The 25410-nt window shown below is 43.6% G+C and overlaps 3 protein-coding genes across 4 annotated transcripts; all 3 read right to left on the bottom strand.

The window, feature by feature from the left end:
- Positions 1–322: 322 nt before the first annotated feature.
- LOC138627846 (zinc finger protein 271-like) lies at positions 323–7824 on the bottom strand. The gene is made up of 6 exons (XM_069710467.1): positions 7406–7824; positions 5178–5376; positions 4159–4472; positions 3938–4007; positions 2981–3746; positions 323–1823 (listed from the first exon to the last, which is right to left on the bottom strand). The coding sequence occupies exons 1-6, from the start codon at positions 7544–7546 to the stop codon at positions 1049–1051; spliced, it is 2265 nt and encodes a 754-aa protein (XP_069566568.1). The 5' UTR covers positions 7547–7824; the 3' UTR covers positions 323–1048.
- Positions 7825–8412: 588 nt separating this feature from the next.
- Positions 8413–15577, bottom strand: LOC138627873 (neuronal tyrosine-phosphorylated phosphoinositide-3-kinase adapter 1-like). 2 transcript variants are annotated; one of them, XM_069710505.1, is made up of 2 exons: positions 15415–15577; positions 8413–12948 (listed from the first exon to the last, which is right to left on the bottom strand). In XM_069710505.1, exons 1-2 carry the CDS (start codon positions 15541–15543, stop codon positions 12727–12729), a joined length of 351 nt encoding a protein of 116 aa, XP_069566606.1. In that variant the 5' UTR covers positions 15544–15577; the 3' UTR covers positions 8413–12726. The 2 variants fall into 2 exon arrangements, 1 of the variants encoding a protein (XP_069566606.1); XR_011311420.1 differs by lacking the exon at positions 8413–12948 and adding an exon at positions 14404–15304 and having other exon boundaries at positions 15415–15502.
- A 1176-nt stretch (positions 15578–16753) lies between these two features.
- On the bottom strand, positions 16754–25268 carry nyap2a (neuronal tyrosine-phosphorylated phosphoinositide-3-kinase adaptor 2a). The gene is made up of 6 exons (XM_069710481.1): positions 24765–25268; positions 20934–21059; positions 20567–20783; positions 20107–20420; positions 18308–19378; positions 16754–16959 (listed from the first exon to the last, which is right to left on the bottom strand). Exons 3-6 carry the CDS (start codon positions 20767–20769, stop codon positions 16754–16756), a joined length of 1794 nt encoding a protein of 597 aa, XP_069566582.1. The 5' UTR covers positions 20770–20783; positions 20934–21059; positions 24765–25268.
- Positions 25269–25410: the final 142 nt, after the last annotated feature.

Below are 25410 nucleotides of genomic sequence, written 5' to 3'. Positions count from 1 at the left end.
AAATTTAATTTAATTGTTTTTTCTCAAATGAAGACACATTAAAATGCAGCTTTTAAATCTTTTTTTTTGTATGTTAATGAACGCTTCCCTTCGTTTAGCATATCAAGGAGTTCAAGGCGCATGTAATCAATCAGACCAGAATAATGCATCCCCGATAAGTTTTGCTGCAGATCTGTTTTGTACAGCAGCCTACCCAGATTCAACGACTATATTTTAATTTGCATGAAAATTGAATCACCTTGCCTGCTTCGTTGTATTTTAAAATAACCTGTTAACCATTGTAGTTCAAATTTTAAAAGGATTGTAGAGGATGGGGACTGAAAGCCATTTAGTCTTTATTTTCCACCAGATTCAGTTCACTGTGGCCAAAAAAAAGCTGTTGTGTTTTGTTTGTGTTTTCACTGAAACCTTAAAGACAGAAAAATATTTCTGCAACAGCTTAATAATAAAAAAAACCACAGAACATCAAAGGAAAAAATTACAGATTTTAAGAGAAACACTGAAAGTCACTTTATTAAAGTTGCAGCTGATTCTGATCTTTAATAGCTTTTATATCTCTGCAGCTTTTAACCAGGTCTCAAACCCACTCTGAACCAAACTCCATTCAAAAAGCATCTCTTTTTATTGCTGCTCGAGGTTGTCATCAGTTTTACAGATTTTCACCAAAAGATTTTCAGTGTTTGCTGTCCCTTCAGAGTAAAAGCACAATTTACAGTTATAAGAAAGTTCAGAGTCCGACCACGAAACTGCAAAACATCAGTTTCTTTCTTTCTTATGCATGAAGTCTTTTTTCAGACTTTTACATTAAAAAAATAATACAGTAATTTACAAGTATTCTCTGTATTCAAACACGAGCAGGCTGAAATATCACAACTGTCGTTTTTCAAGAAAACAGTTCGTCCTAGAAACACAAAGCGTTTAATTTTCTGTTTGTTTACAAAGTAATAAAGTGTAAACACAAACAACAGGAGGCGTTTTTTTTACATCTGTTGTACTTTGAACAGACTCGGGCTCCTTTTATTTCCCCTTGCTGGATGATCTCCAGGAGTTACTGGGTGGTGAAGTCGTCCGTCCAGGAGAACACGTCCCTCTGCTTGCGTCCTCCGGACTCGCCGCTGTCCGGCGTCTCGTCTCCGCAGCGGTGCTTCTTGAGCTGCCGGGAGTCAGAGAAGCCGCGACGGCAGCGCTGGCAGGAGTACAGCTTGACGCCGGTGTGGATCTGCATGTGCGACTTGAGCTGGTTGGACTGCCGGAACTTGCGGTTGCACTCGGTGCACTGGTAGGGCTTCTCCCCGGTGTGCACCAGCAGATGGCGCTGGTAGTTCTGCGGGGTTCTGAAGTCCTTGCCGCACTGCTCGCAGTGGTGCGGTTTGAGCCCGGAGTGCAGCAGCTCGTGCTGCCGCAGCTGCGACGCCAGCAGGAAGCCCTTGTGGCAGACGGCGCAGACGTGCGGCCGGTCGCCGCTGTGCTGCCGCAGGTGCTGCAGGTAGAGGTGGCGCAGGTGGAAGGCCTTTCCGCAGGTGTCGCAGGTGAACTCTTTGTTCTGGGAGTGGCTCTTCTCGTGCGTCCTCAGCGCGCTGCTGCTGCCGAAGCTTTTCGGACAGCTCTTGCAGCCGAACGGTTTGACTCCGCCCCCCCGGCGCCGGCCCGCCCTCCTCCGGCCTGCGCCACAGTGACCCAGCTGCTGGTGCTTCTGCAGCTGGCAGTTGTAGAAGAAGGTTTTCCCGCACAGGTCGCACATGAACGGCTTCTCCACGCCGTGAACCAGCATGTGGGTCTTCAGGGACCAGGTGCCCGTGAAGCCCTCCCCACACCTGTCACACCTGGGGGGAGGCAGGGATGATAGACATTAACTCATCCTCTGATCAATCAGACTGATCAATTCTCTGATTGATCACATAGATAGATAATAGATAGATAATAGATAGATAGATAGATAGATAGATAGATAGATAGATAGATAATAGATAGATAATAGATAGATAATAGATAGATAATAGATAGATAATAGATAGATAGATAATAGATAGATAGATAGATAGATAGATAATAGATAGATAGATAATAGATAGATAGATAGATAGATAGATAGATAGATAGATAGATAGATAGATAGATAGATAATAGATAGATAATAGATAGATAATAGATAGATAATAGATAGATAGATAATAGATAGATAGATAATAGATAGATAATAGATAGATAATAGATAGATAATAGATAGATAGATAATAGATAGATAGATAGATAATAGATAGATAGATAGATAGATAGATAGATAATAGATAGATAGATAATAGATAGATAGATAGATAGATAGATAGATAGATAGATAGATAGATAATAGATAGATAATAGATAGATAATAGATAGATAGATAGATAATAGATAGATAGATAGATAGATAATAGATAGATAGATAGATAGATAGATAATAGATAGATAGATAGATAGATAGATAGATAGATAGATAGATAGATAGATAGATAGATAGATAGATAGATAGATAGATAGATAGATAGATAGATAGATAGATAGATAGATAGATAGATAATAGATAGATAGATAGATAGATAGATAGATAGATAGATAGATAGATAGATAGATAGATAGATAGATAGATAGATAGATAATAGATAGATAATAGATAGATAGATAGATAGATAGATAATAGATAGATAGATAGATAATAGATAGATAGATAATAGATAGATAATAGATAGATAGATAGATAGATAGATAGATAGATAGATAGATAGATAGATAGATAGATAGATAGATAGATAGATAGATAGATAGATAATAGATAGATAGATAGATAATAGATAGATAGATAGATAGATAATAGATAGATAGATAGATAGATAGATAGATAGATAGATAGATAGATAGATAGATAGATAGATAATAGATAGATAATAGATAGATAATAGATAGACTGACTGACAGATTGATTGATTGACGGATGGATCAGTACCTGAAGGGTTTCTCTCCGCTGTGGAGGCGCTGGTGTCTCTGGAAGTTGTACTTGAGTCCGAAGCTGAGTCCACAGGTGTGACACATGAAGGGTTTCTCCCTGGAGTGGACCAGGCGGTGCTGCAGCAGCCCCATGCGGCATTTGAAGGCCTTGTCGCATTCGCTGCACTTGAAGGGCCGCTCGTCCGAGTGCGACCTCTTGTGGACGCGCAGGTTGCTGGCGGTGGAGAAGTTCTTGGCGCAGGTCTGGCAGGCGTAGGGCCGCGCCCCGGTGTGGACCGTCTGGTGCTCCCGCAGGCTCTTCTTGCGGGTGAAACTCTTCCCGCAGACGTCGCACATGAAGGGCTTGACGTCGGCGTGCGACACCTGGTGGTACCGCAGCGCGCCGGCCGAGGTGAAGGTGCGGTCGCAGGCGGGGCACTTCAGCGGCGCCTTCTCCAGCCGGTGGGACGCCTGGTGGACGCGCAGCTGCCGCAGCAGCCGGAAGCTGCGGTCGCACTGGTCGCAGCGCAGCAGCTTGTCGGGGTCGTTCTCCTGCGCCTCCTGCAGCCGGTGGGCCAGCTGGTGTTTGTGCAGCGTCGCCGCCCGGTAGAAACCTTTATCGCAGCGGCTGCAGGGGAACGGCTTCAGGTGGCAGGACACGTGCTTCGTCAGCTGGTGCTTCTGGTGGAAACCTTTGTTGCACAGCTCGCAGAAGAACCTCTTCTCCTTGTACAGCTCCCTCCTCCTCCTCCTCTCCTGCTCCTTCAGCTCCTCCTCGCTCGCAGCTGCACGCAACAACATCAACGTTGAATAAAGATGGCCGACGGTGACGTCTCCTCACAAGTCCAGACGAAACACGTCGGAAATGTTGCCGGCCATCTTGAACCTGAAGAGCGGAGCTGACGCGTTATGTTTAACATGCAGTGATTGGGTGGCGTGTTGGTGGGCGGAGTCAGCCTGTCGTTACCCGTCTCACCTGCTGGACTCTTTGGGTCCTTGTGAGTGTCACCTTTCTTCTCTCCAGTCTCCATCTTCATCTCTGCAGCCTGGAAACAGGATGAGACGAGTCAGTTCCTTCAGACGGATCTCCGTCTGCTTTATTGATAATAATCAGAGTTGTTATTGTGCGACGCCTTCGTTAATAAAACATAAACAGACGGATGAAAGCTGCTGATATGAACATAAAGGAAGACTTACAGCAGCTGGTTCTTCCTCAGGTGTGTTGTCACCTGGAAGCTCACCGGTTGGCTGCTCATGAGCTACAGGAAGTGATGTCATGTCCAAGGGGCACAGGATTACGTCAGATGGCGGTTCCGGATCAGAGGAAATGTGGGTTGTCGCCTGAAAGTGGGCCGGACTTGGATCTGGTCTCTCCGGCAGCCCCTGGAGGCGGGGCCGGCCTGTGATTGGCGGGCTGATGATGAGCAGGGGGACCTGAGGGCTGCTGCTGAGGATCGCCATGGCAGCAGGGGAGGATGCTGGTTGGTTGCCTAGTAACGGTAAGGCTCCATCTGCAGGGTTCAGAGATCCAGTAAACATGTTAACTCAGCATGTCTGAGCTCTCGGGTGAAAGTCAGTAAGTGAACCTTTAGTGAACGATTCATCTGGAACCCAACAGAACCTAACAACAAGCCTACAAAAGAACTTTACAACAGAACCCTACTATAGAACCCTACTATAGAACCCTACACCAGAACACTACTATAGAACCCTACACCAGAACAGTACTATAGAACCCTACACCAGAACACTACTATAGAACCCTACTATAGAACCCTACACCAGAACACTACTATAGAACCCTACTATAGAACCCTACACCAGAACACTACTATAGAACACTACTATAGAACCCTACTATAGAACCCTACACCAGAAGACTACTATAGAACCCTACACCAGAACACTACTATAGAACCCTACACCAGAACACTACTATAGAACCCTCGGACAGAACACTCCTATAGAACCCTACACCAGAACAGTACTATAGAACCCTACACCAGAACACTACTATAGAACCCTAGGACAGAACACTGCTATAGAACCCTACACCAGAACAGTACTATAGAACCCTACACCAGAACACTACTATAGAACCCTAGGACAGAACACTGCTATAGAACCCTACACCAGAACACTACTATAGAACCCTAGGACAGAACCTAACCCGGTTCAGACGTGCTTAGACGTGTTCAGTCGTGACGTGAACTCACCGGATGTTTTGATCTGGTAAAGCGTCTTCAGAGCTGCAGAGTTGTTCTGATTTTTGGGTTTTTCGGTGCTCAGACGTCTCAGTTTGTCCTTCAGAGCTTCGTTTTCTGTCGCCACGTTCATGTAGAGCTCTTTGAAGACGCTGCAGATTTTACGAACAGCTTCCCTGCACATCACATCCAACACAGCCGTGAGCTGGGCCTGCAGAGGGGAGGACACGTATGACAGAGGACACGTGAAGACAAATCAAATAAAAGTTACTTTGTGTTTTGACGTTGACCTTGGTCACAGTCTTAACAGGTTATATACAGTCTAACAGGTTATATATAGTCAACAGGTTATATACAGTCTAACAGGTTATATATAGTCTAACAGGTTATATACAGTCTAACAGGTTATATATAGTCAAACAGGTTATATACAGTCTAACAGGTTATATATAGTCAAACAGGTTATATACAGTCTAACAGGTTATATATAGTCAAACAGGTTATATATAGTCTAACAGGTTATATACAGTCTAACAGGTTATATATAGTCAAACAGGTTATATATAGTCTAACAGGTTATATACAGTCTTAACAGGTTATATACAGTCTAACAGGTTATATATAGTCTAACAGGTTATATACAGTCTAACAGGTTATATATAGTCAAACAGGTTATATATAGTCTAACAGGTTATATATATAGTGTAAGTGGGTTAATAAACATTCTAAATGGGGTTATATATTGACTTTAGACTATAAATATATATATATACACACAGTCTAAGGGGGTTATATATAGACTTTAGACTAAATATACAAGTCTAACTGGGTTATATATAGTGTAAGGGGGTTGTATACCGTCTAAAGGGGACATATATAGACTTTATGGGGTTATATAAAGTATAACGGGGTTATATAGTTATATACATTCTAAATGGGGTTATATATTGCCGTTACACTGTATTTATACAGTCTGTATGTATACAGTGTAACTAGGTTATATAATGTAACTAGGTTATATACAGTGTAACGGGGTTATATACAGTCTAACTAGGTTATATACAGTGTAACGGGGTTATATACAGTGAAACTAGGTTATATACAGTGTAACTAGGTTATATACAGTCTAACTAGGTTATATAATGTAACTAGGTTATATACAGTGTAACGGGGTTATATACAGTGTAACTAGGTTATATACAGTGTAAGTAGGTTATATACAGTGTAACGGGGTTATATACAGTGTAATGGGGTTATATACAGTGTAACGGGGTTATATAATGTAACTAGGTTATATACAGTGTAACGGGGTTATATACAGTGAAACTAGGTTATATACTGTGTAACTAGGTTATATACAGTCTAACTAGGTTATATAATGTAACTAGGTTATATACAGTCTAACTAGGTTATATACAGTGTAACTAGGTTATATACAGTCTAACTAGGTTATATAATGTAACTAGGTTATATACAGTGTAACGGGGTTATATACAGTGTAACTAGGTTATATACAGTGTAAGTAGGTTATATACAGTGTAACGGGGTTATATACAGTGTAATGGGGTTATATACAGTGTAACGGGGTTATATAATGTAACTAGGTTATATACAGTGTAACGGGGTTATATACAGTGAAACTAGGTTATATACTGTGTAACTAGGTTATATACAGTCTAACTAGGTTATATAATGTAACTAGGTTATATACAGTCTAACTAGGTTATATACAGTCTAACTAGGTTATATACAGTGTAACTAGGTTATATACAGTGTAACGGGGTTATATACAGTCTAACTAGGTTATATACAGTGTAACTAGGTTATATACAGTGTAACTAGGTTATATACAGTGTAATGGGGTTATATACAGTGTAACTAGGTTATATACAGTGTAACGGGGTTATATACAGTGTAACTAGGTTATATACAGTTTAACGGGGTTATATACAGTGTAACTAGGTTATATACAGTGTAACGGGGTTATATACAGTGTAACTAGGTTATATACAGTGTAACTAGGTTATATACAGTGTAACTAGGTTATATACAGTGTAACTAGGTTATATACAGTGTAACGGGGTTATATATTGCCTTTAGTTTTTATATATAACATGTACATAAGTCTAATGACTCTGTGGCGAAGAAGGAAGTGACGGCGGGATTTTCCTCCGAAGCTCTCAGACAAACTTCCGTCCTCTGAGACACCGAATGAACTTTGAAATAGTCCTCCGTCTCACCCGGCTGTCCTCGCCGCGTGTCCCCGCGCGTCCCGGTTTGTGCAGGACGCACGAGACGGACTCCACTGCCACCTCCATGATCAGCTCCGCCTGCGAGGAGAAAGTTCGGACCGCCGCCACGTCGTCTTTGCTCCGCTCCATGACGGAACCCGCAGCCGCCGGCCGCTGCCACCGCTCAGACCCGCCGAGTTTACGGGGGGTTCCCCGGAGAGTACCGGGAGGAGGTTCGGGCCGTTCGTCCGGTCAGAGAGACGCTGTGGAAGAAGTCTGACAACAAACTGTCCAACAGGATGGTTCTCCGCTTTCCCAGAATCCAACATGGCGTCCCGAGACACTTGTTTACATCCGGTTCACAGTCGAGAGGACGAACACACACACACACACACACACACACACACACACACACACACACACACACACACACAGCTCTTCGAAAACGATCCTGCATCAAGAGCAGGGCCGCGGACCGCAGCTTGGGCCGCCACGATATCATTCACACAGCGACCATCATTACATTTTGAACGTTTAATTTTGAAAGGTCCTGACCGGAAGTGTCTGTTGCCATGGCGTTCTGAAGGTTCCGGGGTTCTCCGAAGAAATCTGGACTTTTAAAATTCTTCTTCAGTTCGGACGAAAAGTGGAACCGTGACGTTTAAATTGGTCGCCGTGGTGTTGCACCGATGTTTCCATATTATTATGTTGTAACACTGCCACCCGCTGGTCACACCGTGTAACTACAATAAACTACAGAACTACAGTTGCACACGGCGACCACCAGGGGGCAGTACCACACATTTAATCTGCCAATAGAAAATAAACATAGTCGAGCAATGAAACCTGGATTTATTTTGTGTTTGTAATAAAACAATTTAAACAAATAAAACACACTGAAAATGATAAAATTAGTCAAAAAGTGAAATAAATCAACTAAACTAAATTAAATATATTTCTCTAAATCTTACAAGTTCTACATCTATTGTGTTTTTAAAAAGCAGGCAGAACTCAAGTTTAATAAAAAATCAAATTTATTTGTCATCATATCCCATAAAGATGAAAACCGAGTCACAATAATTAGACTGTTTTTGTTTTTTTTCTCCTCCTGACAGATTCAATAAAAATAAACACTCGAGACTCTCAGTGCAAAAAAACACGAAACTCATTCAGCTGTTTCTCTCACTGCAAACACATCGACGTATGTACACGTCACACCTGCGCACAGGTGTCTGAGACAGGATGACCTGATTGTCACGTGACCAACGATCTTCCGCTTTTAAACAGACTCCAGGACGCCCCGCTTCAGAAACAAAGCCTGAGCACCACACCAGACTCCATTCTAAAAATAACCGTTTTTAATGTTTCTGTTGTAGAGGGGTTGTCATGTGACTTTCAGACATCACGGGACCTGTGAAGGTCACGTGACCGGTTCAGGTTTCTTCATTGGTTTGATCCTCCCATCAGGTGTGTGTCCTGTGAACCTGTGCAGGTGCGTGTTGTATTAACAGGATTACGTTGATGGACTCCACGCTGCCACCCTCGTGCAGTGGCCGCTCACAGAACTGCAGCTGACGTCAGTTTCTATTGATAGTAATAATAATAACTTTATCAACACTTCTCCTTCTGATTAGCTAGTCATTGGAGAGCTTGAAGATTTCACAGGTCAAAGTTCAACCTCACATTTTCACCTCTAATATTTGGAGCATTGCATTGTGGGATTGTTATCAGACAGCAGCAGTACAGTGGATACATTAGATTTTTATTGATCGTCTCGAGGAACGATCAGAATGATAATATATATATATATATATATATATATATATATATATATATATATATATATATATATGATAATCTATAACATGTGAATAATATTTTCTTCTTCATGTTGAGTGTTCATGTGACGTTTTACAAACTGAAGAAGTGCACTTGGTTGTATGAACACAGTCACTATGTATTGATAACGTGATCAGACTCTACATGGACCACAGATCGATCAGAGTGTGTTAAACTCTGTCAACGTGTGTGTGTGTGTGTGTGTGTGTGTGTGTGTGTGTGTGTGTGTGTGTGTGTGTGTGTGTGTGTGTGTGTGTGTGTGTGTGTGTGTGTGTGTGTGTGTGTGTGTGTGTGTGTGTGTGTATTTAAACATAAATTCTCCCCATCGATTCAGGCTGATTTACATTTATCCAGTATCCCAGAATGCTTTGCTTCAGTCTCATGTTGCCTTTGATTTGACATCATGGTAACTGATCAGCTCGTTCGTCAGCGGTCAATACGTCGCATTCAGTAAGTTGTTGTTTTCAGCAGACGACCAACAGTCCACTGCCACAGAAAATGCAGACTCTCTCGTGACCTCCAGGTGACCTTTGATCCTGATGAACTTAGTGTCAACTAGAGTCAAGCTTGATTCAAACTGTAGCAAAGCTGGAGTCAAACTGGATTCAAATTGGAGTCAAACTGGAGTCAAACTAGATTCAAACTGGATTCAAACTGTAGCAAAGCTGGAGTCAAACTGGATTCAAATTGGAGTTAAACTGGATTCAAATTGGAGTCAAACTGGATTCAAACTGTAGCAAAGCTGGAGTCAAGCTGGATTCAAATTGGATTCAAACTGGATTCAAACTGGAGTCAAACTGGAGTCTAAGCAGATTTTCTGGGGCAGTGGATGAAACCAAGTCAACTAACAACCTGTCAAAATATTCTCCATTTAAAATAATCCTTTCATCTTAATAAATGTTAAATATAAAAACATGGTCACCTTCTGACTTTTCTTTCAGACACAGACGAGCATCACAGATTCTTTTTTCTTTTTTTCAAATCCTAAAAACACATTTCAGCAACATTTTTTATCTTTTTTTTTAACACAGAGGAAAAATTCTGAAATTATTTTTCTGCTACACGGCTGTCAGACTTAAAAAAAAAAAAAAGCATCTGAATCTTTTACAGATAGAAAATTCACAAGTAGAAAGAGGACAGAAAGCTCTGCTACACCTGGACAACCACGCCTCCCTGGACTCTGATTGGACAGCAGGGAAACACCTGCGTGTGTGTGTGGGCTCATGCTGCTATCTTTGTGAGGACCAATATCAAACCATCACTATTCAACCATCATACTGACAACATGCTGGTCCTCACTGCGATGCATTCAGTCAGTTTACCTCTTTCCACAAAGCTGACCAAGTTCTGGTTCTGGGGCTGTTTCTAGCACCAGTTCACAGTTAGTTCAATTTACAAGAAACGGTTTGCCTTTCCAAGGTCCTGATAATCCTGCTCCGAGCCCCCGATGGACGTGGCTCTTGGTTCTAAAATAGTCAGTGTTGGTGCTGCTCCAGAACAAGTTTTTTTTCAGGCCGAACTGGTTCTGTTGCCGTTGAAACATAAAGAACTGGTTTGAGATTATAGGGACCAGCTCCGGACCGGAACTTTGAACTTTCTTGGTGGAAAAGGGGCATGTAAGGGTCCTCACAACCATAGATAGACAAATGTGTGTGTATCGACTGTTAATTTTTGAATTTTATAAAAACATGTTTCCTTGTTTAAATTAATAAACAAACCTCCGTCCAGATTCAAACTTCAGTCAGTTTCACTCAGATTATTTATACAACGTTGGGTCAATGTTTTGGATCGGGACTCACATGAGGTTCCTGTACTCTGAAGCAGGATCTGTGGTTACCGTAGTAACTTCAGGCTTAACTCCAAACCTGGTTAACTTCTTACCGGGATACATCACCATGGTAACTAATGCTGCCCAATTAACCCACAGGTTCAGTTTGAGATAACAGAACGTATGAACTCTCCGTTCACTAACAATCAATGACATCGATGATAATAGGAGATCGGTTACATCCACAGACTGTTAATAAAAGAGTTCGTAGCTTCAGGTCTGTAAAATGGTTCTGATCCAGAAGTGTCTTCAGCTGCAATACCAGCGAGTGCCACTAGAGGTCGGCTCCAAAAAGCCTCCGGCTCCATAGACTCCCATTCAACTTCTGTCATCAAATCCAAAGTGAATAAAATGTGTCCATCAGTTATCTCGGTGTTGTTAGCTAAAGTCACTCCTTCTTCTTAGTTTTCTGGAGGTCCATCTGAAAATAATCCCTCATTCATTAGAAAAGAAGATTCAAGAAGACCTGTTTTTGGGGGCGTGTCTGTTTGATTGACAGGCCTGTGGTGCAGTCAGGTTACAGCTATCGGTGGGCGGGACGTAGTATCGTCAGGTTTCCGATCAGATCGGTCAGATCCACCTCTGGCTCCTCCCCCAGCTCGTCCAAATATGGTCACTTCCTGCTCCAAACCGCTCCGAACTATAAAAGATGGTGACGGACAGAATCTGAACTGGAGGATTCATAATGTTCACAAACCAACGATGACATCACTGATGGTTGATGACATCACTGATGGTTGATGACATCACTGCTGGTTGATGACATCACTGCTGGTTGAGGGTTGGTGTTCAGAGACCAGCAAACCTCTTTTTGTCTTCTGAACAGTTTTACATGAGATTAATTTCACAGTTTCTGATTACGGATGTATATTATGGGATGCTTCAGAATTCTGCTTCAGAGTTCAGGATCATGTGTCAATGTGACATTTTTTTTCAGGTTTGTTGGGTTCGTGATATTTTTAGCTCAGTATAGATCTATTGATGCCATAAGTACAAAACTGATTAGTGCATTCATTGATTATCTGACATTGATTTATCTGAATGGTGAATGAATTTAGTCAAGAAGTTTGGACTGACACAGAAACTCTTGTTGCTTCCTTGGAGACACTTTGTCGACATCTTTGATGAGATGGTCCGTCTCGTGTCTTTGTGTCAGCTGGTTTGTTGCTATTTGTTCTGATTGGCCGGCCCGAGGCTCATCGTTAACTCATCGATAGGAATCTCTTTGTTTCCCGAAGCTCACACAGCAGCTCCGATGCCATCAGAGTGTGACAGGATGAAAGAGAGGCAAACACTGTAAAGCACTTTGTAAACCGCCAAAGTAAAAAGAAGCTTCGGTCCTTCAGATCAGACCGGATCGACAGAAAGTAAAACGAGAAGTTTTGGAGCCGAAGCGTCAGCGCAGGTAAAATCACAGGTGTGAACTTGTTTAATCCAGACTGAAGAAAAATGTGCTCTTTAATTTATCCATGTGTGACGAGTTGCTTCTATTAATGGAGCGAGCAGATGACTGACAGCTCAGCCGATCCTTCCAATTAAATCAACGACCAGATAAATGGTCTGTGGGTTTGATCACGTTAAAGCTGTCGCCGGTGGGCGTGGCCTAATGACTGGCTCCTCCTCTGCCTCTTTATTGTCATGGTTCTGCCGTTGTTGTTGTGTTTCAGATGGCGGTGTCCCAGAAAACCGTGGAAGTGTGTCTGGCGGAGGTGGGCGGGGCTGAGTACGGCGGCGGCTGCTTCCTCTTCCAGCTGGGCAGGATGGGCATACTGTCCTGTTTGCACAGATTCTTCTCCGGCCGCTGACAAGCTTTGATCTCTCGACACAAAACTCTTTTCTTCTCGATCATCTCCATCATGGTGGCGTCGCTGCAGAGCCACGGCATCTGGAGACGAAGAACAGCTCGACATCAACACATCCAGATCTGTCACTCAAGGGACACTTACAACCCCGTTTCCAAAACAAGGACGCTGTGTAAAATGTAAATGTAAAACAAAATGTGATGATCATGGGTTTGATCATGTAAACCCATATTTAATTGAAAATAGACCAAAATCAACATATCAAATGTTGAGAAATTTTACGATGAAAAATATGAAGAATTGAATTTGATGGCAGCAATACGTCTCAAAAAATTGGGACAGGGACAAGAAAGGACTGGAAATTTTTGGAAAGCTAAAAAAAACAACAACTGGTGGAACATCTGACAACTAATGAGGTTACCATGGCAAAGGATCAGTGACATGATTGGGTATAAAAAGATGATTTCAGAGAGGCAGAGTCTCTCAGCAGTGAAGATGGGGAGAGGTTCACCACTCTGAAAGACTGTGTTGGAAAATAGTTCAACAATCTCAGAATAATGTTCCTCAACGTAAAACTACAAAGAATTAGTGGATTTCATCATCTACGGTTCATAATATCATTAAAAGATTCAGAGAATCTGGAGAAATCTCTGAACACAAGGGACAAGGCTGGAAACCAATATTGGATGGTGGTGATCTTCGGGCCCTCAGGCAGCACTGCATTAAAAACACACTATTCTGGAGTGGAAATCACTGCATGGGCTCAGGAACACTTGTGAAAACCATCGTCTGTGAACACAGTTCATCGCTGCGTCCACAAATGCTGTTAAAACTCTCCAAAGAAGAAACCAGATAGAAACATGATCCAGAAACACCGCCACCTTCTCTGGACCCGAGTTAAGGAGGAGAGGGACCATCCAGCTTGTTATCAGCTCAGTTCTAAAGCCAGCATCTGTGATGGTACAGGATGCATTAGTGCATACGGCATGGGTAGCTTGAACATCTGGAAGGAAGCATTGATGCTGAATGATATATTCAGGTTTTGGAGCAACATATGGTGCCATCCAGACAACGTCTCTTTCAGGGAAGGTCTTGTTTATTTCAGCAGAACAATAAAACAATAAAATTTCTCAACTTTCAACATTTGACATGTTGTCTTTTGTCTATTTTTAATTATATATAAGTTTACATGATTTACAAATCGTCCCATTCTGTTTTTATTTACCTTTTACAGTGTCCCAAATTTTTTGGGAAACAGGGTTGTATGTTTGGCCTCTTTAACAATGGACAACTGTATATTTCAACATTTCCCACCGTGTTGTCCGGCAGATCAGAATTGAACTTCTGAACACGAAGCCGGATGGGAGTGGTTGTTACTGTGTGATGTGGGAGGACTCTTTATCGGTCAATGTAATGTGGCTGTTTTATTCTATTTATTTTTTCACCTCTTGTTGTTTTTTGTGCTGTTTTATTGTCGGAAAACAGAGAAAATATGTGTCACCTGAAGGTCCATGTGGCAGACAGACAGACAGATGGAAGACAAGAACATTTTTTTTTTATTATTCTCAGGTTTTTTGTGAGATGGCTGCAACACTGATTTATTTTTACACTCAAATTAAGATAACATGTTTTGGGACTCCACGTTAACATTCAGACAGTCCAGTGTGACTGATTAGCAACCGATTTTAATCACATTATTACAGTTATATGTAGAAATTATCATGATGACCAGAGAGAAAACAAACCAACAAATGCCAGAAGATACGTTTTTTTTCTTTTTTTAAAGTACGACGAACAACAGAAGTGGTTAGAAAATCAGGGAATTCTCTGTTAAATATAAAGTTATTTACAGAATCACATTTAGAGACTTTTATAAGGCTGGTTAAATGTTGATGGTGGCGGGGTTAAATATTAATGAGCGTGGTTATGTTTAAAATGCAGAGGTTAGATGGTGGTGGGGTGGGGTTATGTCTGTAAGGGGCGGAGTCAAAGATACACAGAGCAGGGTTAGTCCGACGTTTTGTTAAAAGTTTGGTGACATTAGTTTTCTTTTTTGGACATGTCTAAATGATTTTATGAGCAAACATTTTTCAATAAAATGTAATATGTTTAATTGCATCAGTGTGAGTTCAGCCAGTGTTAATTTTATGTTAGTGTAACGTTAGTATCAGTCATGAAACTAAAGCATACTAGCACAGTATTGAAGTATTAGTTTTCCATTAAATATTTGTTTACAGAGTGTTAGTGTCAGTTATAACTATTTATATTGGGACAAAATACAAAATATTTACTTTTAATGCCAAATCTTTGACAGAAAGAGTGAATTACAAAAAATGTCCTTTGAATGAGTAGCAACATGTTTACAGTTCAGATTTCAGCTGATGGATCGAAGCTTCTGTCAGTCGGTAACATTTTATGTTCTGGAAAGTTCAGTTCTTTCTGAAATAATTCAAATAAAACTGTGTTGTTATCTCGATAAGAAAATTAAACAGGCAACACAGACAAACAATCATACGGACAGCTAAACAGGTGCTTTACAGGTGTTGTACCTGGCTCAGGGCGGGATGATGCGACTCATGCAGGTGACGTTGTGGCGTCCCACCCGGTGAAGGAACTCCGGATGTCGAGGCTGAACGGCCAAGTTTACATGCAGACTTTGATTCTGCAGATACAATCATTTTTGTATCAAAAAACTTGAAATGACCTGTTGTTCACCTATTGTTCACCTGATGTTTACCTGAAGTTCACCTGTTGTTTACCTGAAGTTCACCTGTTGTTCACCTGATGTTTACCTGAAGTTCACCTGAAGTTTACCTGAAGTTCACCTGTTGTTCACCTGATGTTTACCTGAAGTTCACCTGTTGTTCACCTGATGTTTACCTGAAGTTCACCTGAAGTTTACCTGAAGTTCACCTGTTGTTCACCTGTTGTTTACCTGAAGTTCACCTGTTGTTCACCTGTTGTTTACCTGAAGTTCACCTGTTGTTCACCTGATGTTTACCTGAAGTTCACCTGTTGTTCACCTGATGTTTACCTGAAGTTCACCTGATGTTTACCTGAAGTTCACCTGAAGGTTACCTGAAGTTTACCTGAAGTTCACCTGTTGTTCACCTGATGTTTACCTGAAGTTCACCTGTTGTTCACCTGTTGTTTACCTGAAGTTCACCTGTTGTTCATCTGATGTTTACCTGAAGTTCACCTGTTGTTCACCTGATGTTTACCTGAAGTTCACTTGTTGTTCACCTGATGTTTACCTGAAGTTCACCTGTTGTTCACCTGTTGTTTACCTAAAGTTCACCTGTTGTTCACCTGATGTTTACCTGAAGTTCACCTGATGTTTACCTGAAGGTCACCTGAAGGTTACCTGATGTTTACCTGAAGTTCACCTGTTGTCCATCTGATGTTCACCTGACGTTCACCTGTTGTTTACCTGTTGTTCACCTGAAGTTCACCTGAAGTTCACCTGTTGTTCACCTGTTGTTCATCTGATGTTTACCTGAAGTTCACCTGTTGTTCACCTGATGTTTACCTGAAGTTCACCTGTTGTTCACCTGTTGTTTACCTGAAGTTCACCTGTTGTTCACCTATTGTTCACTTGATGTTTACCTGATGTTTACCTGATGTTCATCTGAAGTTCACCTGTTGTTCACCTGTTGTTCATCTGATGTTTACCTGAAGTTCACCTGAAGTTCACCTGTTGTTCACCTGTTGTTTCCCTGAAGTTCACCTGTTGTTCACCTGTTGTTCACCTGAAGTTCACCTGTTGTTCACCTGATGTTTACCTGAAGTTCACCTGTTGTTCACCTGATGTTTACCTGAAGTTCACCTGAAGTTCACCTGTTGTTTACCTGTTGTTCACCTGAAGTTCACCTGTTGTTCACCTGATGTTTACCTGAAGTTCACCTGTTGTTCACCTGAAGTTAACCTGTAGTTCACCTGAAGTTCACCTGTTGTTGACTCACCTCCTCCTCCTCCTCCTCCTCCTGACAACATCATGGTGGGGCTGACAGATGACCGTCCCATCCTGCTGGAAACTGGACTCGACTGTCCGTCTCTGTCTTTATTGTTGTGTCTTGGCAGAGACCTGCAGTCTCCTACAGACCAACAACAAGACGGACACAGTGAAGACACGATGACACCATCAAACATCATTTCAACTTTTCCTTTTTCCAAGAGGAGATGCACAACCTAAATCTGTCTGTAAGATCAAGAAACGTGAAGAGAGACAAATATGAAGCAAATATGAAAATAAAGAACCTGTGATAATCAGACTTTCTTCTGATGAGAGTTAAAGACCTGACCTAAAGTGATCGGCTCGGTGAACTTGCAAAAAGATTATGAAACCATGTGAAGCAGCTCTCAGATCAGGACAGAGTCACGTGTCCCATCATGCTCTGCAGTCTAAAAACTTGTGAGGTCATCGTTCGAGAGTTGTTTGTCTCTGTGGACAAACTAAACAAACAAAAACACAGGAACAAGAACAGTTCATCATTTTAAAGTTAAGAAAACCCTGAAGACCTCATGGTGACATTATTGTAGTAAAAGAAAAAGGAAGAGTTTGATTCAAGCTTTCAGCTGTTCTCAGATGGATTCTTTGATGAACTAACATCTGGACTTTAGGTCTTCCACATTCTCATGTTACTTCTCACCAAACAGAACCTGGATGGTAACAGGAAATTAAATTCAAACCCCTTTTATTTCATCAACTGATCTTCAGTCAGACTGCTGACAGACAACCATTACCATGGCAACACTGTCTCCATGGAGACAAAGTGAAGTGGTGGTAATCATGCTTTACAGAGCTGCAGTCTTCCATCTTTCATTTCATCAGGAAGCTTTACTCTCCGTCTTCTCTTCGAATCTCAGACTGACACTCAGAGATTTCTAATCATGAGAGTTGACCTGTCACACTGAAAAAGGAGGAGGAGCTTCATGCATTGATCCACCAAATCATCCATCCAATCCTCCACCAAAAATCCTCCACCCAATCATCCATCCAATCCTCCACCCAATCCTCCACCCAATCATCCACCCAATCATCCATCCAATCCTCCACCAAAAATCATCCACCCAATCATCCATCAAATCCTCCACCCAATCATCCATCCATCCATCCATCCATCCATCCATCCATCCATCCATCCATCCATCCATCCATCCAGCCATCCATCTATTTAGGAAGTCTTATGCTCTGAACAAAGCCTGGGAAGCTCCATGAGGTTGAACCTGTAAAGCTGCAAAGTGAATCTATAACGTGATGATTGTGTTTTTTTTTATGTAAGTATAACTCAAAGTTCACAGTATTAACATTCACCTGTGTAAAGTCGATATCATTACATCATCACATCATACTAACCATAACAACCCACACAATATACACTCAGTGTTATATTCCATGCAGTAGTGATGTAGTACAGAGTACTAGTGTAGTATCGTCCTTACCTTCCCCCTCTCGGCTCTTCCTCCCTCCCGACCCCCTCTTCATCACCTGTCTGCCGGATGTAAACACGTTGTTGGCTTCGTCCAATGGGCTCGTTGGAGTCTGTGACCTCATCGACACGTTCTGCATGGAGCCGTGGGTGGAGGAGGAGTTACTCAGTTTGGCCCCGCCCTCCCCCGCCCTGTGTGAGGATGATGAAGATGAAGATGAAGAGCGAGGCATACTTCCTCCTGCCATCAGAGTGTCGTACGGCGGAGGTCGCTTCAGGCTCAGAGGGGTCAGGGAGCGACCCATGCTGACCGGAGACGGACATGCTGATTGGCTGCGAGGATAACCGTGACCGCCGTGGGCGGAGCCAGAAGACTTGTAGAGGTTGGAGGGGAGAGGCGGAGCTGACGAGCGACCAGAGGATGTAATGGTGTGTGTGGAGGGCATATCCCGGTCCCGGTCTCGGTCCCTGTCCCTGTCCCGGTCCCTGTCCCGGTCCCGCTCTTTGCGGTGGTGAGTGGAGCCCTGTGGCTGTTCGCCGCCTGACTTGCTGAAGGAGACGTTGTCCAGCACAGGTAACCGGGTGACGTCTAACGGGGTGAGCGGGGACTCGTCTGAGTTCGGGGAGCACTGAGCGGGGGCAGGCGGGAAGACGAGCAGCGGCGGGCGATGAGTCAGCAGGTTGGGGAAAGGCGGAGGGATGTCGCAGAGCGAACCGCGGGACGACCAGGCCTCGGGATCGATGATGGCGGCGTGCGCGTCCTGCAGGAAGTCCTCCAACATCGGGTACTTCATCTCCTCGTACACCGACTCGCTCTGCTCGTCCTCGCCGGCCTCCTGACCTCCCAGCTCCCGCAGGATGTTTCCCACCATCTCGATGTACACCGGCTCCTCGTCGTCCGTGTCTCTGGAGGCCGGACTCTGACTTTGGGACGAAGACTTATCCCATCGCAAGGAAGACTTCTTGTTGCCATGGTTACGGATGTAGGACTCGTCGAAGGAGGTGCTGAGCTGAGTGTTGGGGTTCCTCTTGGGTTTGGGCGGAGGCATCTTCTTGCAGTCCTCCGCGTGGAGAAGGCATCGAGCTGCAGACAGACAGACGGTGCTTTTAAAACCACTTCCTGTCGTACTTCCTGGTACACAGAGATATGAAGTCAGCTACACTTAAAACTTTTGGGAAAAATAATACTCGTTCAAACAGCAAGTAGTTTTGTGAGGTTTGAAGCATCTGTTGACCTTCAACAATAACTTCCTGTGTCACAGCAAAACATCAAACTCTGGCGCATCGCCATGGCGACGCTGCTGGACTTCTTAATATATCATCATCAATGTCTTAAAGCAATTATGACTCAATTTTATATCGATGTGATCAACCAGCTCAAAGAAGCACGTGAAAGTGTGAAAAATGTCCTTTCCTGTTGCCAGCAGGGGGCGCAACTATAATATAAATGGAAAAAGCTCAAATTGGCCGCCATGGACATGCTGTTCAACGAAAACAAATTCTTTTCATAAATTGTCATGCCAAAGGTCTTAAGACTACACACACCAAATTTCAAGTCGGTCCGATAATCGTGAAAGTACAACACGTGCAATTCGCCGGGGGTTTATTGAGTATTTGAGTATGTTAAAGCTGCAAAATAGGGAATTCATTTTTCAGAATGATAATTCCTTGCAGGACAACAGGGCCTTCGCTCACAGTAAACGGGCATAGGCTCCACCCCCCATCACTCCTAATGAGTAATCTCCCGCCTCCCGCCTCTCCTCAGAGGAAATACGTCAGAATAAAAGACTTTTGAATTCGCCTCGTTCTCACCTTCTGCTTGTTCTGCCGTTTCTTTGGTCTCTTGTTGGTCTCTCTTGGTGACTCCGCCCCCTCCGTCCACCGTCTCGGAGCTGCTGCTCAGTTTGGTGTTGGGGTCTCTCTTGGGTTTGGGCGGGGGCTGTTTGCGGTTGTGAGCGGAGTCGTCGTCTCCTCCGCCCACCGAGTGGAGGGACTGGGATCGGACGGTGAAGCCCTGACTCGGTGGGGGCAGTCGATCCTGCGGTGCCGGCATCGTCATGAAGCCCATCCGGAAATGTTTCCCGGAGTATGCCCCATCTGTTGCTATAGCGACATCTTCACCGATCCTGGGACAGAACCAATAGAAAGCCGCGGTTAGTTCTCCTGCAGTGTCGTCGTCCAATCACGCAACGCTTTTACAAAATACACAGATGTCTCACAAGATGACACAAATAGCTTGTTTGTTATATTTTGCATCAGTTTTATTTTCTACCTCTTGATGGCTTCTTCCTGCCGTCTCTTCTTCTGGTGTTTTTCCTGCAGGTAGGTCCAGTTGGTCTGGTTTCGTACACGGTCGCTCTCTCTGGCGATGTCGGAGGCGTTCTGGATTACCAGACCGTCGTATGTCCGAAGTCCGCTGTCCTCCACGTACTGGAAAAACCTCCTGAAGGAAGACGCCTCCTCCTGCGACTTCATGACTCCCTGAAGACCTGAGGGGAGGACAAGAGATACCGACTGTAAATCTGCTCACACTTTATGTTTAAAGATATTCTGTGGCTATATGACAGCTGATATTGGTTGATCTTTTTCAAGATCTGGGTTGTCTGTTAACCACAAAACACAGGAACAGGTGTGTTTACCTGAAGTTCACCTGATGTTTACCTGAAGTTCACCTGTTGTTCACTCCATCTGTGACCAGCTTTCAGTCAGGATTCAGGTTTGTTCACAGTTTGTGGGAAACCTTCTTTGTTGTCAAGGTGATTGAACTATTGTAGCAGCAGCAAGACAGAAAAAGTTGTGTAAAGCTAAAACAAAAATACCTGGTGTAACATCTGACAACTAAATAGGTTACCATGGCAACAGATCAGTAACATGATTGGGTATAAAAAGATGATTTCAGAGAGGCAGAGTCTCTCAGCAGTGAAGATGGGGAGAGGTTCACCACTCTGAAAGACTGTTGGAAAATAGTTCAACAATCTAAGAATAATGTTCCTCAACGTAAAACTACAAAGAATTAGTGGATTTCATCGTCTACGGTTCATAAGATCATTAAAAGATTCAGAGAATCTGGAGAAATCTCTGAACACAAGGGACAAGGCTGGAAACCAATATTGGATGATGGTGATCTTCGGGCCCTCAGGCAGCACTGCATTAAAAACACACTATTCTGGAGTGGAAATCACTGCATGGGCTCAGGAACACTTGTGAAAACCATCGTCTGTGAACACAGTTCATCGCTGCGTCCACAAATGCTGTTAAAACTCTCCAAAGAAGAAACCAGATAGAAACATGATCCAGAAACACCGCCGCCTTCTCTGGACCGACATCATTGAAGATGGACTGAGGTGAAGTGGACAACTGTCCTGAGGTCTGATGGATCACAATCTGAGATTCTGTTTGGAAATCATGGACGCTGCATCCTCCGGGTTAAAGAGGAGAGGGACCATCCAGCTTGTTATCAGCTCAGTTCTAAAGCCAGCATCTGTGATGGTACAGGATGCATTAGTGCACATGGCATGGGTAGCTTGAACATCTGGAAGGAAGCATTAATGCTGAATGATATATTCAGGTTTTGGAGCAACATATGCTGCCATCCAGACAACGTCTCTTTCAGGGAAGGTCTTGTTTATTTCAGCAGAACAACGTCCAACCACATTCTGCACGTATTCCAACAGCATGGTTCTCTAGTAGTGGGACAGCATTTCACTTTCAAAATATCAGTTTCCTCAGTTCCCAAACGTTTACAGAGTGTTGTAAAAACAAGAGGTCATGCCAAACAGCGGTAAACATCCCAACTTTTTGGAGATGTGTTGCCACCATGAAATTCAAAATAAACAATTATTTTTCATAAAACAATCAAATTTGTCAATTTCAACATTTGATATGTTGGTCTATTATAAAATAAATATGGGTTTACGTGATTTGCATTAATTTGTGGTTTCTGACCCACCACCAGTTTATTGTCTCTCCGTGCTGTTCTTTTCTCTCTCTGCTCTGAGTTGGGTTCTGTTGGAGGTTTCTCTCTGTAACGTCTTTGAGTGCCCTGAAACGACTTATTTTGGGACATAAATCGAACTGAATTGAATTGAAAGCTTCCTGTTCTTTCTCAGCCTGAGTTCTTGTGAAGCCTCATCAGTCACAGTGTTTAGGTTAAACTCTGTTCACCAAGATGCCACGCACTCCCTCCGGCTCTCGACTGTCAGGACAGACTATCCCAACATGAATTTCACATCATCCAGCAGCTGTTGAGGAGAAGCTCAGTCGGACTCGAAGCTTTTAAAAAACAAAATCTCACACAGCTTTCAGCGCATCTCTTTACGTTTCCAGATTTTGGATTTGAGCTGTAATTCTCCGGTCGTCACAAAGTCAGAAGGTTTCGGTTTTGTGTCCTTGTTTGACGAGTGAGTTTTTAATAAAGCATTGTTTTGAATTGATCTCTGTTCTTTCTCGGCATCTCTCTATCCTTCCCCTCCCCCCACCCCTCTGTCTCTCAGCATCCTTCTAAAATTGGAACAGGGAGTCAGCCGGTGGTAACCTAGCAACAACAGCATCCCTCAGAGGAGCATGATGTAATGCTTCCTGTACAAGCGTGAGGAAGAAGGAGAGGAGAGAAGGAGGGCGACATGAAGCCCGGATTCAGATATGTTTCATCCAGATGGACCTCGTCATCTGGAGGTCCCGCTGGTACCTCAGCCCCCCCGACACACGTCCTCCCACTCCCACAGGAGCAGCGCTGATCAGGTACCTTCCACTGTCCTCCTGGACCTCCTGGACAAAGTTCTGCCAGACCTTCCGGTTCACCCTCACTACCTGTTTGGTTTTTGTTATGGCCAATCTGCGACCAGCACCGACGACCGACAACAAAACACCACTCGGGTTCGGATCAGCCTGGCGGTCCTTGTAGGTGTTTCTGTCGTTGTCCTTTCCAGGATCTGACCCACTGACTCCAAGAAGGATAGCATAGAGGTAACCCGCTCGAAACAAGAAAGAAAAAAAAGAGAGGAAACAAGGAGAGGAAACAAGAGAGGAAACGAGGAGAGGAAACAAGGTGAGCAAACACGAAGAGGAAACAAGAGAGGAAACAAGAGAGGAAACGAGGAGAGGAAACAAGGAGAGGAAACAAGGAGAGGAAACAAGAGAGGAAACAAGAGAGGAAGCAAGAGCGGAAACAAGGAGAGGAAACAAGAGAGGAACAAGAGAGGAAACAAGGAGAGGAAACACAAAGAGGAAACAAGAGAGGAACAAGAGAGGAAACAAGGAGAGGAAACACGAATAGGAAACAAGAGAGGAAACAAGGAGAGAAAAGAAGGGGAGGAAACAAGTAGAGGAAACGAGGAGAGGAAACAAGGTGAGAAAACACAAAGAGGAAACAAGAGAGGAAACAAGGAGAGGAAACAAGACAGGAAACAAGAGAGGAAACAAGGAGAGGAAACAAGAGAGGAAACGAGGAGAGGAAATAAGGTGAGCAAACACGAAGAGGAAACAAGAGAGGAAACAAGGAGAGGAAACACGAAGAGGAAACAAGAGAGGAAACAAGAGAGGAAACAAGGAGAGGAAACACAAAGAGGAAACAAGAGAGGAAACAAGGAGAGGAAACAAGACAGGAAACAAGAGAGGAAACAAGGAGAGAAAAGAACGAGAGGAAACAAGTAGAGGAAACAAGAGAGGAAACAAGGAGAGGAAACAAGAGAGGAAACAAGAGAGGAAACAAGGTGAGGAAACAAGAGAGGAAACAAGGAGAGGAGGACACACCCCTGTCGTCTAACTTTAAACATGTTATAATTACTCGTCTCTGTGAGACTAAAGTTATTTATATATTTATGTATTTATAAATATATTTATAACTGCAGGTTGGATGTAAAAACAGAACCTGTCAGTTTGAATCTCTGAAGTTTTCAGTCTCCTGATCAACTGAAAAACTTCAGAGGTCCGTTTGTGTTCGACAGGATGACAGCAAGAAGAAGAAGAAGAAGAAGAAGAAGAAGAAGAAGCTCCTTTCTTCAGATCATCACAGAAACCACGAGTGTCCTGGTTCTGGTTCTGGTTCTGGTTCTAGTTCTGGTTCTGGTTCTGGTTGGATGAGCCATGCTGGAGTGCATCATACACCAGAACAACTTCCTGTTTGAACTTTGATCTTCCTAAAAAACATTTCAGCTGCGTTCCATCATTTTTGTTGTTGTTGTCGTTTCCAGACAACTCTTTCAAAATAAGAGCGTAGTTTTCTAGTAGAGGAAGTTTTTCCTTTGACTGTGGAACTTTGATCCAAGATGGCGGCCGTGTGGAAGCGTGAACGGCTGCTGTTTCCTGCTGTCGCTGTTCTAAAACCACCAACAGGGTGTGAAGGAGCTCCGGTGTGTTTAAAACGACGTGAGTGAAGGACACCGGCGGCCCGGAAGGACGCCAACGTCTCACGGCCGTCGGAGAGGAAACCAAAAAGGCGTGAAAGGAGAGAAGAGAAACACGACGCTTACCCGACGATCTGCGAAGACTCAAACCCGCTCCATCCTTCAGCGTCTCCTTCAGCGTCTCCTTCAGCGTCTCCTTCACTTTCTCCTTCCTCGCCTCCTCCAGTCCTCCCTGTGCTCAAACAAAGATGGAGCGATGAAGCTTCCCGTCGTCCTTGCAGATCGCTCCGAGGGGAAACGATGACTCGTGATTTTTTCGGTCTGCAGCGATGATGTTAATCCACTTCCACCCTCCGACACCTCCTTCCCTCCATCCTCCTCGTCTGCTCCTTCCCGCCGTCCCTCCGTCCTCCCGTCATGTATCCTCACAGCTGGAAATAACCACAGCTCTCTCTCTCACACACACACACACACACACACACACAAACAAACAAACACACACACACCCTTCAGCCGCACACACACACACATCCCCCCCGACGACGGTCGCCACAAGAAAACGAGAGGCTGAAACCACGGCAACCTGACAGCATCCTCACCCTGCTGACTCCTCCCCCTGCTGCTGACGGAGGAGGAGGAGGAGGGAGGGAGGGAGAGACTCGTTTTTAACACACACACACACACACACACACACACACACACACACACACACACACACACACACACACACACACACACACACACACACACACACACACACTGAAGCCACATT

This window comes from Brachyistius frenatus, unplaced genomic scaffold, assembly GCF_029030835.1.
Source record: "Brachyistius frenatus isolate BFR_SWC_R1_liver_20210118 unplaced genomic scaffold, ASM2903083v1 Contig_92, whole genome shotgun sequence".
NCBI classification, from domain to species: Eukaryota; Metazoa; Chordata; class Actinopteri; family Embiotocidae; genus Brachyistius; species Brachyistius frenatus.
The sequence above is the reverse complement of the archived record's forward strand: the minus strand, read 5'-3'. Positions and strand labels throughout refer to the sequence as shown.

Excerpts from the sequence above, each read along its gene's own strand:
- LOC138627846 (XM_069710467.1), bottom strand. The coding sequence starts at position 7,546 with ATGGAGCGGAGCAAAGACGACGTGGCGGCGGTCCGAACTTTCTCCTCG. Across the intron at positions 5,377-7,405 it reads CACGCGGCGAGGACAGCCGG|GCCCAGCTCACGGCTGTGTT; the intron begins GTGAGACGGAGG and ends TCCCCTCTGCAG. Across the intron at positions 1,824-2,980 it reads AGCGGAGAGAAACCCTTCAG|GTGTGACAGGTGTGGGGAGG; the intron begins GTACTGATCCAT and ends GCCTCCCCCCAG.
- nyap2a (XM_069710481.1), bottom strand. The coding sequence starts at position 20,769 with ATGAAGTCGCAGGAGGAGGCGTCTTCCTTCAGGAGGTTTTTCCAGTAC. Across the intron at positions 19,379-20,106 it reads AACGGCAGAACAAGCAGAAG|CTCGATGCCTTCTCCACGCG; the intron begins GTGAGAACGAGG and ends GTCTGTCTGCAG. Across the intron at positions 16,960-18,307 it reads GAAGAGCCGAGAGGGGGAAG|GAGACTGCAGGTCTCTGCCA; the intron begins GTAAGGACGATA and ends GTTGGTCTGTAG.
- LOC138627873 (XM_069710505.1), bottom strand. The coding sequence starts at position 15,543 with ATGATTGTATCTGCAGAATCAAAGTCTGCATGTAAACTTGGCCGTTCA. Across the intron at positions 12,949-15,414 it reads ATCATCCCGCCCTGAGCCAG|ATGCCGTGGCTCTGCAGCGA; the intron begins GTACAACACCTG and ends CTTCGTCTCCAG.